Source organism: Panicum hallii, chromosome 6 (assembly GCF_002211085.1).
Source record: "Panicum hallii strain FIL2 chromosome 6, PHallii_v3.1, whole genome shotgun sequence".
Lineage (NCBI taxonomy): Eukaryota > Viridiplantae > Streptophyta > Magnoliopsida > Poales > Poaceae > Panicum > Panicum hallii.
Window position 1 is genome coordinate 42,445,220 of NC_038047.1, and position 15,478 is coordinate 42,460,697.

At 47.7% G+C, this 15,478-nt stretch overlaps 4 protein-coding genes across 4 annotated transcripts; 3 read left to right on the forward strand and 1 right to left on the reverse strand.

Moving 5' to 3' along the window:
- The first annotated feature begins 96 nt into the window (after nucleotides 1–96).
- Nucleotides 97–2,072, forward strand: LOC112896591 (methyltransferase-like protein 13). Its single transcript, XM_025964612.1, has one exon. The coding sequence runs from the start codon at nucleotides 459–461 to the stop codon at nucleotides 1,836–1,838; it is 1,380 nt and encodes a 459-aa protein (XP_025820397.1). The 5' UTR covers nucleotides 97–458; the 3' UTR covers nucleotides 1,839–2,072.
- A 1,146-nt stretch (nucleotides 2,073–3,218) lies between these two features.
- On the forward strand, nucleotides 3,219–8,309 carry LOC112896592 (oligouridylate-binding protein 1B-like). The gene is made up of 12 exons (XM_025964613.1): nucleotides 3,219–3,596; nucleotides 4,672–4,733; nucleotides 5,034–5,136; nucleotides 5,449–5,525; nucleotides 5,607–5,668; nucleotides 5,759–5,846; nucleotides 6,085–6,160; nucleotides 6,780–6,810; nucleotides 6,892–7,014; nucleotides 7,204–7,295; nucleotides 7,466–7,639; nucleotides 7,733–8,309. The coding sequence occupies exons 1-12, from the start codon at nucleotides 3,444–3,446 to the stop codon at nucleotides 8,024–8,026; spliced, it is 1,335 nt and encodes a 444-aa protein (XP_025820398.1). The 5' UTR covers nucleotides 3,219–3,443; the 3' UTR covers nucleotides 8,027–8,309.
- Nucleotides 8,310–8,673: 364 nt separating this feature from the next.
- On the forward strand, nucleotides 8,674–10,126 carry LOC112896593 (pentatricopeptide repeat-containing protein At3g42630). Its single transcript, XM_025964614.1, has one exon. The coding sequence runs from the start codon at nucleotides 8,818–8,820 to the stop codon at nucleotides 10,003–10,005; it is 1,188 nt and encodes a 395-aa protein (XP_025820399.1). The 5' UTR covers nucleotides 8,674–8,817; the 3' UTR covers nucleotides 10,006–10,126.
- Nucleotides 10,127–10,142: 16 nt separating this feature from the next.
- LOC112896590 (RNA pseudouridine synthase 3, mitochondrial) lies at nucleotides 10,143–13,082 on the reverse strand. Its single transcript, XM_025964611.1, has 8 exons — nucleotides 12,763–13,082; nucleotides 12,347–12,418; nucleotides 12,097–12,255; nucleotides 11,656–11,784; nucleotides 11,445–11,561; nucleotides 11,220–11,321; nucleotides 10,925–11,083; nucleotides 10,143–10,712 (listed from the first exon to the last, which is right to left on the reverse strand). Exons 1-8 carry the CDS (start codon nucleotides 13,078–13,080, stop codon nucleotides 10,338–10,340), a joined length of 1,431 nt encoding a protein of 476 aa, XP_025820396.1. The 5' UTR covers nucleotides 13,081–13,082; the 3' UTR covers nucleotides 10,143–10,337.
- Between the last annotated feature and the right edge of the window lie 2,396 nt (nucleotides 13,083–15,478).

The following is a 15,478-nucleotide window of genomic DNA, read 5'->3' on the forward strand; positions in this document are numbered from 1 at the left end:
GCCTTCCTCGCTTCCCTTTGCTCTCTTCCTCCCAAAAACCGAGGAAATCGAAGCCCCCATATGCAAATTTGGATGGTTAAAAAGTTTATAGTTCGAGATATTTGAATTTGTATAGAATGTGTTCCAGTTGACAGCAATATTCTACTGTTCTTATCATTCACTCGCTGATTGGTGGGCTCCACAACACGGTCGCGGAGCAGGCAGCTGAAGGGAGCAATTTGGGTCGGCATCACCCGCCCCTGCCCGAGCGCACCGCCGCAAGCGCCATCGGCTCGACGGCTCGACGCCGGCGGCTTGACGGAGCGTCGTCTTGCGCCTCACGCTCTATTTCGTCAGGTCACGACCTCTCTCCCCGCCATTAGAGATCACCTCATCACCTCGCGAACTCAGAGGAGAAACCCTCGGGAAGGGATCGCTCTTGGCTGTGCAGCGCCGCCACCGCCTGGGACCAGCGCGCGATGGCGGTGAGCCCGGAGTTGGAGGGCCTGCGGCGCATCGCGCCTTCCCGCTTCGTCTCCTTCTCCTTCCCCAACCCTTTCCTCGGCCACGCCTCCGATCCTTACGGGGACGGGGGCGGCAGCGGCGGCGCGGGGGAGCGTCTCCGGGTTGCCGTTCTCGATTCGCCCCTCCCCTCCCCGCCCGTCCCGGGGACCGCGGCGATGCTTGTCCCGGCCGGCCGGCACCGCGACTGGATCTTCTCCACCCGCGCCGGACACCTCCACCTCCTCCTCTCCATCCAGTACTCGCGTCTCATACTCGTCGGCCCGGAGCTCTACGTGCCTTCTCCTCGGGTCATTCCTTGCATCGCTCGCCCGGACCCGGACCCCGCTCACGCCCGGCTCCGCCCCCTCCTCCTTGCTCTCTGCCCCATAGCCGCGTTTCGGGACAATGCCGTCCCTGACGTCCCGTTGCTCACCTTCCAGGATGACCTCCTCCTGCTTTCTCCCGTCAAGTTTGTCGCTGGCCCGGTCGTCGGCGAGATGGTCGTCGAGGATGTGGCCATTGACAATGCTCCCGGGCCAGCCGAATTGCACCGCAGGCTGCGGTTCAAGCGCATGCCCTGCCTCGTGCAGACCCAGGTTCGCCTATGTCGGTCGCCTGCTGCTGCTGCTGCTGCTTCGTCGTCCTTGGTGGAAACACTAAAGGGGTCGGGTGGTTTCTTACAGCCGGACGTTGGTGGTTCGTTGGTGCAGCCTTACCTCCAAGCCATGGTTGCTGGTCTTGCAGTGATCGCGCCTTCCATTGAGGAGAGTATTCAGTCAGGTGTTAGGCCTAGATGCCTCTGTGCTGGTGTTGGAGGTGGATCACTCCCCATGTCAATCAGAGTGGGACTTCAGTTCAATGTGCTTGGTGTAGAGGCCGACAGTGTTGTCCTGGATGTCGCAAGGAACCATTTTGGTCTGGTGGAGGATGAGTTTCTTCATGTCCATGTCGGTGATGCTATACAAATGATAGAGGCGCAGCCTGAAATAAAATTCAGTGCAGTTATGGTGGATCTTGACTCCTCTGATGCTATGTGTGGTGTCAGTGCGCCACCATTGGAGGTGATTCATGGAAGCATCCTTCTCGCTGCTCGCACAATCCTGGACCAGCATGGAGTGTTGATACTGAATGTGATCCCACCTCCTGCAGATGGATCCGTCTACAAGGGGCTGATTGATGTTCTTCGCCAAGTTTTCTCAGAACTGTATGAGATAGATGTTGGTAATGGCGAGAATTTCGTTCTTACTGCCACAGTCTCACCAATTGAGACTGCACTTGCTGATAATTCAGGACACTTTCTTACAGAACTGAGGAAATTAGCTGGGGATTTCCTGGAACATATAAGGAAAATTTGACATTTCTAGTGATTATGTGGTGTTCTTTCTATTATCCTCCACAAAGGCTGGTCCATATCCTTGCAGCTAACTGTTGGAACTTGAGATGACTATATTAGCATTTAAGCACTACCAATGGATTTTGCTGTTGTATACACCTCAGCTTAACAAAAAAATGATGTGTTTGTTCTGTGTTGTTTATCAAAACATGAGACAAGAATTGACCTTTTGAGGTATCAGTGCAAAGTCACTTGTTTTCCAATGAATATTTTCTGTGGTGTACAACAAGACGATCTAGTACCTTATGTGTTCAACAAAATTTTGATGGAAGGATGCAGCTATACACACGAAGGGCCAAAGGGCAGGCACCGCCAAATACATGATTTCTATAATCTCATTGCCAATGCAATGCAAATGGCACTTTTCTTTTTGAAAGATGCAAATGAAGCTGATTGCCTTGAACTGACCTGGTTTCCTCCAAATCTTCGTCAGGATACAATACTAAAAAAAACTAGAAAATAGGGCGTCTTCCCGGCAAAAATTCTAGCTATTCTACCAAAAACTCATCTCAATCCAAATCACTAGGGGTCTTCCGATCAGGCGGATGTCTGGTGCCTCGTTAGCACTGGTTCAGGGGTTGACGAATATAAAGCAATCGATCAAGTGACAAATGCTGAGTACGTAGAGTAACAAATACTTACTCCCTCAGCTATAAGCAATGCAACATTGGTGTTCTAGACTCTTAAGACAATCGTAAGAGTTATGTTAGGCAAATGAAGGTTTAATGAAACACAAAGGGCGTGTTTGGTTTTTGGACAGATAGGATGAGAGATGGCCATCTATGTTGTAGGATGTGTTTGGATGGAGGGCAAGTTGGACGTGAAATGGGCAATTTGGACAGATTCACCTTTTGGTAAATATTGGTATGCGTAACGATTCTTTGAAGTTGTAAAACCGTGCTGCTCGCTCTACTTATAATTATAAGCATTTCTAACTATGCGTTTGAACAAATAATTGTCCGGATACATAGCCAGAATTACTTAGCTTTGCTACGATAAAGATTAAGAAGGAAGTCATTGTTCAGTGAAAAAACCAACTATGGACCATTTGAAATGAACTTTACGAGAACCAACCAATTCAGTGTGAAAATAGCCGGTCTTCATTTGTCAGTGGCATGTGGAGCTGTTGATTTAAAATGTATGATGATTTAAAAGGATCCGGACCAAACAGACACAAAAATGAGCAAAATGCTTATCCAAACTCTGAGCGAGCAGGTGCAGGCAGGGATGACACGGGCCCACCTGCCAGTGAGCCAGGGCAGCCACACGGAAAGCTCCACGTCACCTTACCCCGCGTTGCAAAATCCCCATCCTGCCCCTTCCCCTCTAATCTCGATAGGGAGCGCGACGACGAGGAGAAAAACAGAGGAGGAAAAACCAAGAAAAAAAATATCACGCTCCTCTTCCTCCGTTCCCCTGCTCGATTCCCCGCGAGGAATTCGCCCCCAAATCTATCGATCTGCTCTTCCCAGTCCACCAATCCGTGGATCGATCCGCGCGCGTGTCCGGTTTGCCCCGGGGTTCCGATCTGGTCTTCGCCTCGTCAGGGGAGGAGCCGGAGGAGGAGATGAACGGCGCCGGGGGCAGCCACCAGCAACAGCAGCAGAGGCTCCGGCAGCAGCAGCAGCAGCAGGCGCTCCTGATGCAGCAGGCACTGCAGCAGCAGCAGCAGTACCAGTCCGGCGTCCTCGCGGCAGCGGCAGCGGCCGCCATGACCCAGGTCGTCCCCCTGGATCCTCGCTTCTTGATCTGTTGCTTTGTGCGCGCATTGGGCGGCATTACTGCACGCCGATCTGCTTATTAGCCCGGGAGATTGTTTTTCGCTTTGCGCATTTTTCTTAGGTTGCCTCCTTGGTGTACTGTACATTCTTGGTGGCTAGCGGTAGCAGAAGTTATGTCTGCATAGATTGGGTTGCTTCAAGTTCGTTCGGTGGAATTGGAGCAAGCTCTGTTGATGCATAAACTTTGCTGATTGCATGCTAGCTTGTGATGCATTTCTTGTCGTGCACAAGATGCTTTGATGCCACTGCCTCTGTTGTTGCTCCGGCTTCAAAGAAAGTTCCTTTTCTTAAAGTAAGGCGTTTGAATGAGATTGCACAAAAGGCATGAGTTCATTAACTATTAATAGGTGAAAACATGGCTAGGCAGGATTGGGGTCTCACTCCGTTTACATTTTGAACTAAAGGGATCTCATTCACCTGTATTCCCTTTCTTGTTTTTGTTTGCTCGTACTACTACATTATCCAGACTTTTTTCCCATCTATCATTTATATGCGGTGTGTGGGCGGCAGTAACATACTCTCATCTGGTTATGAACTTATAATGTTGTCAACGTTGGATTTGAGCATTCTGCTTAGGTTGTACTGTTTCTCTTGTGTATGCATACGGTTTTAGTGTCTTGCTTCTTTCATTTAGAGCAATATAATGCATTGGGCATTACTACTTTTATTCTCTAGAGCTTGTGCTATTGTTATCCGCAGACCAGTTTTATAAATCTTGTTAATTGCATTCTATATCTAATATTTTTATAAAGTTTTATTCTTTAGTTAAACTAAGGGTCAAAAGCAATATCATTGCTGCAAAGGCACATAGTTCTAGCTAGGAGTAGATGTTTGGTAGTAATTGCTTTCAATCACAGATTCTGTGGGCAATGGGATGCAATATGGCTAGAACAACTTGGTTTATACTCCCTCTACATTTTACTACACATCTAATTTTCTTCCGCTTTGCTTGTCCATAGCTTGTTTTGCGATCAATATCTTCTTTTTTATTTTCTCTATATTTGTATTTTGCAGATGGAACCTATTTCCAATGGCAATCTTCCACCTGGGTTTGATCCTTCCACTTGTCGCAGTGTGTGAGTGCTTTCAGTGTTCTTTTCTGTTTTTAACTTCATACATGATTGACAGCTTACCTTTTTTTTCCCTTTTATCTGTGCAATTGTTGCTTATTTTTTTTATTGAAAAACAATGTGGATTTTTACAAAGGTGTCAAAAAACCAAATTTAGGTGATGCACAGTTTCACACTAATGCTGGTGCTAAAATTACAGTTATTCACATAATCTTAGTACAGTTTTTGTTTCTACCTTGAAGTTTTATTATTTAGTTATTTCCATTTCCAAAGTATGATCTTAAGTCATGATTATTTGCTGAGTAGGTATGTGGGAAATGTGAACCCAAACGTCACCGAGAGCCTTCTGATTGAAGTTTTCCAGAGTGCTGGCCTTGTGGAAAGATGCAAGCTCATCAGGAAAGAGAAGGTGCATTTCTGCAGCTGATGTTTGAGTTTTAGAGTATTAGTTATATTGCATCACAATTCACAAATGTTTTGAATACTTCTTTTAATATTTTTTAAGGCTTAATATTGCGGCATTTCTTATTTCCCAGTGATTTAGCACATAGGTCCCCTAGTACCACCAGTCAATAGTTGTAACTTTATTTGTTTCTGGTATGCATTATGCTACTGGCTAAAAATATCACGAGCTTTCGTTTGGTTGCTAATTTCATGATATATCTACTGCTGCATTTAGTATATTTTGTTTATCTGATGACAATTAACTTTTTTCTTTCAGTCTTCCTTTGGGTTTGTGGATTACTATGATCGAAGATCTGCTGCTCTAGCAATAATGACCCTTCATGGTCGTCACATGTAAGTTCCACTAGTAGACTAACTTTGAACGGCAAATTTCAGTGTCTTTTAGTATTCTTCATTATGGAACTTCGTACACAGATATGGACAAGCAATCAAGGTGAACTGGGCGTACGCCAGTACACAGAGGGAGGACACATCTGGTGAGATTTTCTCAAAAGTATTCCTGTTGGTTCATTCTTTTTGTATTAAAATACTGGTTTGGTTAACCGTGCCCATTGAATTATTTCCAGGGCATTTCCATATTTTTGTTGGTGATTTAAGTTCTGAAGTGAATGATGCAACTCTTTATGCCTGTTTCTCAGCATATCCTTCTTGTTCGTAAGTCCTTAGTTCTTTGTAACATGGTAGCATCTATGATGTATTTGTATCTATGGCCAGTGCTTTGCCATTGCTGACTTGTTAATCATCTCTTGCAATTTTCTATATCAAATCTCCCTCCCTCCCTCCCTCATGTTATTAGAATTTAGAACAAGATATTTCAGGCATTATGATTTCTCTTCAACCCTTTTTGTTTGTCTTCAGCATTTCAGTTTTTAATTGTTTAATTTATGTGCAGTGATGCTCGAGTCATGTGGGACAACAAAACTGGGCGCTCCAGAGGTTATGGTTTTGTCTCCTTCCGTAATCAACAGGCAAGAACATCTCAGACTTCACCTCTTTGGATTTTGCAGAGCTTCTACCATTTTTGTTGCGTGGATCGAACACCGCAGTTCATTTTTTACCCATTATTTTGTTGGCCCAAATGGATTTTCATTAACACTCAACCCAATTGGCCCAAGGGACATTGGGCTACATATATAGGATTGGGAGACTTGGCCGTTAAGATTCCCTAGCAACCCACCTCTTTAACCCCGGTTTCTACCTAGGCGGCCACAGGAGGCCAGTAAAACCACCGTGTGATCCCATCGACGGTCGAGATCACCCCGGGGGAGCTATACCTAGCCCTATCTAGTAATACAGATAGATACATGGCGCGCAAATGTGAGACTTATCTAACATATTTCGGTATTTAAACTGGTTGGTACTGGTGGATTTCACAGTACCTGAGTTCTGTTGAAGGCATTGTTATAAGTCTAAATTAGTGAATCGTTCGTAAAGTACAGCTAGTAAAACAAAATGTAATGTTACTTTCTTATTTGTTTAGTTTATATTTTGTATAACATGGTCTGTAAACATAAGTTCTCGAGTACGAACTGGCATTTCCATCTGTCCCACACTTGCTGACTCGTACTATTTTCCTTCTTGGTGCAGGAAGCTGAAACTGCTATAACCGAAATGACTGGTATATCTCTTTAATTTTTCATCCCCGTAGCCCTGGGTAGCTACAGCTTCTGATTTTTTGGGAACTGCTGCATTCCAATAGGAAAATGGCTTGGAAGCAGACAGATAAGGTGCAACTGGGCAACAAAGAACAATTCAGAAGAGAAACCAGAAACTGACAATCATAATGCAGTTGTACTAACAAATGGTGGCTCGAGTAATTCAGGTTAGCTTTTTGAAAGATTGCATGACTAAAGCAACATTATTTTCCTTTTATGGCTGTCAATGGTACCATGTTTTGTTGAAAACACGCATGGGATGAAGAACATGCCCATAATTAGTTATCATGATTCGACCCAATAAGGTATGGATTCCTCAGTGCTGATTTTGCCAATTGGCCAACTATATTCTGCAGCAACAGATGCAAGCCAGGATGGAGGAAGTAAAGAGAACCCAGAGAACAACCCTGATTGTACTACTGTATATGTTGGCAACCTTGGACATGAGGTAGAAACAAAGTGCTGCATAGCCAGTTTGTGCTCCCCATTTCTTCTAGTTTTTCTGAACTTACCTTTTACTACTGCCAAATGGAAATGAGAATGAATTTATTTCTCATTCCTTTTCCTAGCTCTGTAGAGAGTCAGACATCTAAGATTCATCTTTCACTTACTGGCCAGGTTAACCGAGATGAGCTTCACCGCCACTTCTATAACTTAGGGGTTGGGGCAATCGAGGAAATTCGTGTTCAACAGGAGAAAGGGTTTGGATTTGTGAGATATAGCACCCACGGTGAAGCAGCATTAGCTATTCAGATGGCCAATGGATTGGTGGTCCGTGGGAAACCTCTTAAGGTAATTTCCAAACCATACAAACGTTCTCCTTTGTTTACATGATCCTTTATGTTATTGCTTTCATGGTGTTTTAACTGTCATGTTCTCTTGTAGTGCTCATGGGGCAACAAACCAACTCCACCCGGGACTGCATCCAAGCCCCTACCCCCTCCAGTTGCTCCATACCAGCCTGCTGTTGCAATGCCAGGCGTCCCGCAAGGCTTCACAGCAGCTGAGCTTCTGGCTTATCAGAGGCAGCTTGCTTTAAGCCAGGCTGCAGCAGGGCAGATTGCAGGGCAGCACGGTCTGGCAGGTCAGGTATCTGCAGGGCTTCTTGCTGGTTCCCAGGCCCTCTATGATGGCTACCCAAACCAGTCATCTGCCCAGCAGCTTATGTACTACAACTAGGGTTCGAGAGGAAGGCATTTGTAGTGTTCAGCTTGTTTGGTGCAAGCCTAGCCATCCTCTTCCTGTTTTTATTTTCCGGTACATGTACTATTTGTGTGAGAGTTTTTCTCGTTCTCTTGTTGCGGGATTGTGTTACTATCCTCTTACTGTACCATTGACCATTTTCCTTGTCTAATTCCGTTGAGTAGTCCACTTTAACAGAGTAAGAGATGTATTCTATGTGAATTTGTGATTGATTAATGTAATGCTCCCGAGGATCGGCTTCGGTCTCTGGTCTGGTTCATGATCTGTTGTTCTGGTCCTGTTGGATATTGAAAGGTTAGACTGTCGTGTGGTTTGCTGTTTATGTTTGCATTCCTCTGTCCACCTGTGCTCTTGGGTCATTGTTGTGAGTCCATCCAACTTGATGAATTGGTTTTTGCAATCTGAGGAGCCATGAGCGCCTTTCTGTAAAGTATGGCTGCCAATTTGCCATCGAAATTGTTCGCTGTCAGCCATCACTGGATGCCTCCCCGAAATTCAGAGTTCCAGATCTGCCTGTGAAATTTCTATTACCTTGCAATTGAAGTTTCTGGAGTGATACTGCAGATATGCCTAAGAACGTTGATTGTTGATTTGGGATTCTCTCAAAACATAATTATCTTCATTGCATCTCTCGAAACATAATTTCAAGATGTAAATTTCTAGTTGATTCCATCTCTGAAATAATAATTATCGTCATTTCTGGTGGACAGCGAGGTTTGATGGCTTTCTACCTGAGGCGATGGGATGTTCCAGCTTGACACGGTGAGATGTGCTCGCTCCTGCTTCCACCATGGCGGCCGCTTCCTCTTGCAGCCTCTCCTCCCCTCCCCTTCACTCATCGTCTCCCTCCTTCCTCATCCTCAGCAGGCCAGGCGTCGACGCACGCGCAGAGTCTACCTCGGCGTGCCGCTGCCGTGCGCCGCCTAAGAGCCGCCGCACCTGATGCGCACGACGCGGCGGCCCTCATGGTCGCGCGCGCCGAGGCCGGGGACTTCGCGGAGGCGCGCTCCATCTGGGCGCAGCTCCTCCACAGCTCCGCCGCGCCGTGCCTCCCCGCCGCGGCGCCGCGCCTCCTCCCGGCGTACGCGCGCCTCGGCCGCTTCGACGAGATCCTCCTGGCCGTGCGCGAGCTCTCCGCGCGGGACCCCGCCGCGGCGCGCGCGCTCTATCCGCTCGCCATCTCCTGCCTCGGCGCCGCGGGCGAGCTCGCGTGCATGGAGGACGCCGTGCTAGAAATGGGCCGCCTTGGCCTCCGCGTGGACTCCGCCACCGGGGACGCCTTCGTCCGCGCCTACGCGGCCGCCGGCACCGTCCCGCAGATGGAGGCGGCCTACCGCCGGCACAAGAAGACCGGGCTGCTCATCTCCCGGGGCGCCATCCGCGCCGTGGCGTCCGCGTACATCTCCCAGCAGAAGTACTACAAGCTCGGCGCGTTCGTGACCGACGTCGGCCTCGGCCGGCGCGACGCCGGCAACCTGCTCTGGAACCTGTACCTCCTCTCCTTCGCGGCCAACTTCAAGATGAAGTCCCTGCAGCGCGCGTTCCTGGAGATGGTCGCCGCCGGCTTCCGACCGGACCTCACCACCTTCAACATCCGCGCTGCGGCCTTCTCCAAGATGTGCATGTTCTGGGACCTCCACCTCAGCGCCGAGCACATGCGCCGCGACGGCGTCGCGCCGGACCTCGTCACGCACGGCTGCTTCGTCGACGCGTACCTGGAGCGCCGGCTCGCGCGGAACCTCACGTTCGCGTTCGACCGGCTTGACGGCAACGCGGAGGCCGTCGTGGCCACGGACGGCATCATCTTCGAGGCGTTCGGCAAGGGCGGCTTCCACGCCAGCTCCGAGGCGCTGCTGGAGGCCACCGGCGAGAAGCGTCGGTGGACGTACTACAAGCTGCTCGGCGTCTACCTCAGGAAGCAGCACAGGAGAAACCAAGTCTTCTGGAACTACTGAAGCTGATCAGTTCAGTAATAGGACACTAGCAGTCGTCTGTGTTGGAATCAACATTGTACATACAGTTATTAAAATGTGCTTGGAATCGAATTCAAAATGTGAAAAGAGTTTGGTTGGATCATTCCGAGACTGAGATCTACTCTCAAAAATATGGATTTATATTCACATTGATAGTTTTGTGCATTGACTCTGAAATGGTGACTACAATCTCAGAGCAATCTAAGCAACTACAATCACACACTACGTGGCTTGGGATTGACAGAAGGGGGTTAAGAAAGAAAGCAAAGGTACATGATGATTGATGACACCAGGTGTTTTCCTGTTGGCAGAGATCACACCAGATATGAAGACATGACATTCCAACTAATTTTCATGTGTGGAGACATCGGTGCAATGAATCTTAGGAGACAGGGCTTTTCCTTGGCCCATGGTGCGCCATGGTCATGCCATTCTCCAGCGCTGCTTAGGAACTTTGCTATGTTGGGGATGACCATCTCCCGGCAATGCAAGTGTAGCAAAGGCACTTTGGATAAAACACTGCCCTTCTGAACCTCCAGTCCTTCTGGCCGCCTCAGCTTGTATGGCTCTCCAGTGAACGGCTCAAAGTCAGGATGGGGATTCTGCTTCCACCTTTGGTGCACAAACCACCCGTATCTGTAATCCCCAACGATAGGAGTGCCTAGAGCTTCCGCACAATGCACTCGGAGCTGCAATGGAGAGCAAACAGAACATATCGATACTCGAAGTTGAAAATGCACATTTCATAAGCAAGACAAATGAAGACATTTTCAATATTTGTGAAACAACAAGACCAGTTAAGAACAAGTTAAAAACTTGATAGGATATGCTAAATTGTGGAGCATCTTCACACATCTTACAAAAATCTAAGTGTCACAAGATCTGAGTATTAAGATGGTACCTGGTGCTTCCGCCCTGTCAATGGGCGTAGCTCAATCCATGAGCACCCATTAATGGTTGGTCCCATCACCCGATACTCTGTTATTGCTTCTTGTGCACCATCTATGCCAGAAGGATGTGCCAGTATGACTCTCTCAGCTTTACCATCATCAAGAAGTACCTGAATAAGGAAATCCGATTTGATTTAAGTTAAAAAGATTGGAACCTAAGAAGTTAACCTACAGGGTAACCATTTATCATTTGATGTTATATATTTATATCTGTAAGTATTAACTAACAAATGAATCAGAGAATACCTTTGAAATAGGAGCAGATATAACTCCTTCCCTTTCTTTAGGAGTTCCAATGACTAGTGCCCAGTATTTCTGCATGTACGCTTCACATGCCTTATTCCATGTCTGCATATGCCAACAATGCAAGGTATTAGTATGCAGCTATTAAGACTAGATTTTAGTCTTGAACGTTAGATGGAACATGGTATGCTAAGTCAAAGGCTCGGTAATCAATGAATTGATGATTACCTGTGAAGTTGTTCTAGCTAAATTTATGCTTGTGAAAAGCCAGTGCAGTCGAGTAAAGCTTTCTTTTGTTCTACCCATCAAAATCAAACCGCTACTTTCTCTATCTAGTCGATGAACCTGTGCGCACAAGCCATAGGATCAAATATCCTCAGAGAGACTAAGATAATACACCCTGACCAAATTTCGAAGAGAAACAACACAATGATCTCACCAATTTTGGACCCTCTTCATTTCCGTATGACAGTGCTGCTGCTGCAAGCACATCCATGCTATTATGTACTGGCAAATGTCCTTTCATGGGCACTTTGGGGGGCTTGTTAAGCACCAGTATAGCAGAGTCCTGAAAATCCAAAGCTTTAGCTTACTGTGTTGAACCTGAATCATGTAAAATGAAAGCAATAAAATTTGAAACACTGAAATGATAACAAAACAGCATCTTTATCAAAGCATAAGCTTAACAAATTACAATTAGTCTTCTGGAAGTTGAAAATAAGTAGACAGATCGATCTATTCATTTCATAACATTATATGTCCGAGTTGGACAATACTGAAGTACAGAGGCTATTTATCTGAAGAAAAAAAAGGCTTTCTTTATTGATGCAGTAATCATGTAGGCTACTGACTATAGATCAACTATGGCAATAAAAATTACCCTGTGGATGACAAGCCTCTTCAGGTACTCAATCTCATCTTTATTGGGATGCAATGTGGCAGTCGGAATGGTCTCATAACGCCTTTTTATTTCACCCTCAGCCACTGAAACAGGAAGGTGAATTCTCATTCCAGGCTCCATAACATCATTATGTTTAATCTGCAACAAACTGATGAGCATATTTACTTTATTCACAAAGTACAAGAACATCATACGAAAAGGATTACAAAGAAAATCCTTCATTGCTTACCTTTTTCAGATGATGCTTCTGAGTTCGAATGCTTTCATCTGAAACCTCGTGCTCGGAGCACTCAGAAAAAACCTGAATAACAGCTAATTTTATCTCAGATACTGAGACCAAAGGCGGCTACAAGTAGTGCAAAGTGCAAACCACTATTACATTAAATCAGTAAAAGTACATATGTTCAACTGATCTTATGATACTATCAACCTTGCAAAGGCATATCAAAGAAGCTCCATCGTAAGCAAGTACTACACTAAAGAAACAGCTCTGAGCACTAGAGTCCATAACTGGAACAAGCAATTCGCGTTTGATAATACCAGAACTCGGAATCTTCTTGCAATTTTCTTAATTAACACTAACTGGCCAAAGCATGCCACCTTAGAAACAAGGCAACGGGCAGGGATGCCAGTACAGAAAGTTACCATTCTCCTGTTGAAGTGCGCCTGCACAGCCTCCTGCGGCACGTCCGCGAAATAGTGCTTCACCCAGCTGACCGCCGTCACCCGCCGCGGCGCTACCTTCCTCCCTGGGAGAGGGTCCGCCCCCGCGGGGAACGGCGGCAGCGAGAGCAGCTGCCGCGGCCTCAGCCCGGGCTTGGGCGCCCCCAGGCGTGCGACGTTGCTGCTGTCCACCCGCACCACGACAGGTTCGGCGGGCGCGGGCGCCGGCGGCGCCAGCCGCGACAGCCACCGCAGCGCCGCCGGCCCCGGACGGCCGCGGCCGCCGCTGCGCAGCATCATCCCTCACTCGTCGTCTGTCTTTTTGGGCCATTCTAGTGCGCTGATCGCAGCCAAACCATGCCGATGGGCCGACCGAAGCCTAGGCCTATCCGAAGCCCAAATTTAACCCATGTACATTAAGCGGGCCAGCCCAACAAGACTGCTTGGCCCATGGTACTAGACGACTCGCCAAATGTTTTTAATTTTTGTTCCTTCGGCTAGGGTAACCTAAATCACTTCCGGATTACGCGCAGCACGATCGGTAGAGAGCCGGCATGTCATCGTCGACGCCTCACGATCGCCCGGCGGCGGCCTCGGTAGACGGCCAGCACCCGCCACGCGATCAGGTCCACGAGGATGCGTCCCGAGTGGCGGCGGCATCGGCGACCGTCCGCCGCCGGCGGGGGCGCTTGCTATGCTGCTGCCGCACGCAATCGAGGCCGCCGGGCCATCCTGGTACATCGACGGTGACACGCGATCTGGTCGACGAGGGTCACAAGGAATGGATTGAAGCGAGATCGATTTTGACCTCGATGAAGGAACAGAGGTAAAATGAAGCTTTTTTTGGGCTTATATTCCGGCGGCTGTAGAAGTAAAACTTCCTGCTCAACAAAATCTCTTTGATACGATTGGAATTCCTTTTTCTTGTTTGGCTGCTGGAATAAACACATCAAGTTCCCGACGGGTGCTTTCCTCACCATCCTGATGACGCAGGACGGCCGCCACGACGCCACCTCGTCGCCTCACGGGCTGGCCGCCCTCAGGCCTCAGCTCACCGCCGGCTAGCTGCATGCACGGCGTTGCTGCCAGACATGGAAGACCGTGAGTCCGCGAGCCGACGAGGGGAGCCCGGGAATAATCGAGGTCGCGCGTGATTGCGTGCGGACTTGTCACAGAAGATCCATCTACGGCCCATCACTGCCGCCACCGGGGGTGGGAGGTGGGAGGAGCGGCGGACGGCGAGGTCGCCGCCGGCCAGGGTGGTGGTTGAGGTGAGGGTTCAGGGTTTTGAATTTTATAAGGTGAGGACGGCTAACATAACCGGCGGTTTCAGAGGGAAGGTCGGGGGCAGCGGCAATTCAGCCGGCAACGGAGGCGAGACGGTTCAGGAGCGTCGCCGGTCGGGCGGAGCTGGATCTCCGATGGGCGGTGGCCGACGACGCTTGCGGTGGCGTGGCGGCGGCAGCCGCCGGCCGGGGCTGTGGAGGGCTATGTTTCACCGATACGCGATACGGGTACGGTGATACGGGTACGCCGATACGGCGATACGGCAAATCTCCAAAAACCACGATACGCCGATACGTCAAATATATAAATATAAATTAATTTTTTCTATTTTTCTCAATAAACATAATAGAATATTCAATAAACATATAGCAAGTAGTCCTGACGACGCAAGATAAATAATAGGCAAGGTCATAGCAAGTAGTTCAAGATGGAGAGGCAAACAGCCAAACACAACCACATAGTGTACTACATAACATAGAGATACAAGGCACAAGGCCAAATCAAAGGATTATGCAGGCTACCTCTTCATGCTAAAGTTCAATCATCTTCTGCAATCATAACCTCAAACTCCGGCTCATCCAAAGTGAGATTAGCAGCTTGAAGAATACCGACACCATCAAATGTCTCAAAGCCATCTCCCCCAACATCCCACATTTGTGTTGGCCCTGTGAGATACTCATCACTACACCTTGAAAGAAGACGTAAGTTGTTATGCACAAACACTAAATCCTCTGCACGTTCAGGTGTGAGCCTGTTTCTTCTCAGGTTATGGATAAAACTGTACGTGCTCCAGTTTCTCTCGCAGCAAGAAGAAGAAGCTGGCTGCCCAAGCAGCTTAAAAGCTAATTCTTTCAACTCTGGGGTCCTAGACCCATAGATGCCCCACCATTGCAGTGGATCAAAATGAGCTCTGTCATCAATTGAATCAGGTAAACTAAAGATGCCTCTTTTCAGTAAGTAATCAGCGAACTGTTGTTTAACTCTCCTAAGCTCTTCTGTAACTGGAAAAAGCTTCCTAAGGCAATTGTTCCTCTCTTCTGAAATTTCTGGATCCATATGTGGGGCTACACGGTTTGGGTCTTCTGAAAGCCATTGTTCACTATAGTACCTAGGGTTAAGAGAGTGTGCCAAACAATGGAGTAGGGTGTTGCTTTTGAGCCAACGATGTTGTAAAATGTCATTGACAACATTGAAGAACTCAGATTCATCCAGCGGCCCCTTCCCTTCTTTCCGGTAAATAACAGTTTTTACTTTCTCTATCATGTTGTCCCATATTTCATAAATTAAGTGCAGACAAGGCTTCTCAGTATCTGCTGCCCTTAGCATTGAGTAAATGGGATCAGTGAAATCAATGATGTATTTCACTTGATCCCACCAATAGTCATCAAGCACCTTCTGTCTCACAGAATTG

What these genes read in the sequence shown, in the direction of transcription:
- LOC112896591 (XM_025964612.1), top strand. Translation starts at nt 459, where the DNA reads ATGGCGGTGAGCCCGGAGTTGGAGGGCCTGCGGCGCATCGCGCCTTCC.
- LOC112896592 (XM_025964613.1), top strand. Translation starts at nt 3,444, where the DNA reads ATGAACGGCGCCGGGGGCAGCCACCAGCAACAGCAGCAGAGGCTCCGG. An exon ending in TGCTATAACCGAAATGACTG is followed by an intron (nt 6,811 to 6,891) that starts GTATATCTCTTT and finishes GCATTCCAATAG; the next exon opens with GAAAATGGCTTGGAAGCAGA. An exon ending in TCCGTGGGAAACCTCTTAAG is followed by an intron (nt 7,640 to 7,732) that starts GTAATTTCCAAA and finishes GTTCTCTTGTAG; the next exon opens with TGCTCATGGGGCAACAAACC.
- LOC112896593 (XM_025964614.1), top strand. Translation starts at nt 8,818, where the DNA reads ATGTGCTCGCTCCTGCTTCCACCATGGCGGCCGCTTCCTCTTGCAGCC.
- LOC112896590 (XM_025964611.1), bottom strand. Translation starts at nt 13,080, where the DNA reads ATGATGCTGCGCAGCGGCGGCCGCGGCCGTCCGGGGCCGGCGGCGCTG. An exon ending in TAGCTAGAACAACTTCACAG is followed by an intron (nt 11,322 to 11,444) that starts GTAATCATCAAT and finishes TGGCATATGCAG; the next exon opens with ACATGGAATAAGGCATGTGA. An exon ending in TATCTGCTCCTATTTCAAAG is followed by an intron (nt 11,084 to 11,219) that starts GTATTCTCTGAT and finishes TTCCTTATTCAG; the next exon opens with GTACTTCTTGATGATGGTAA.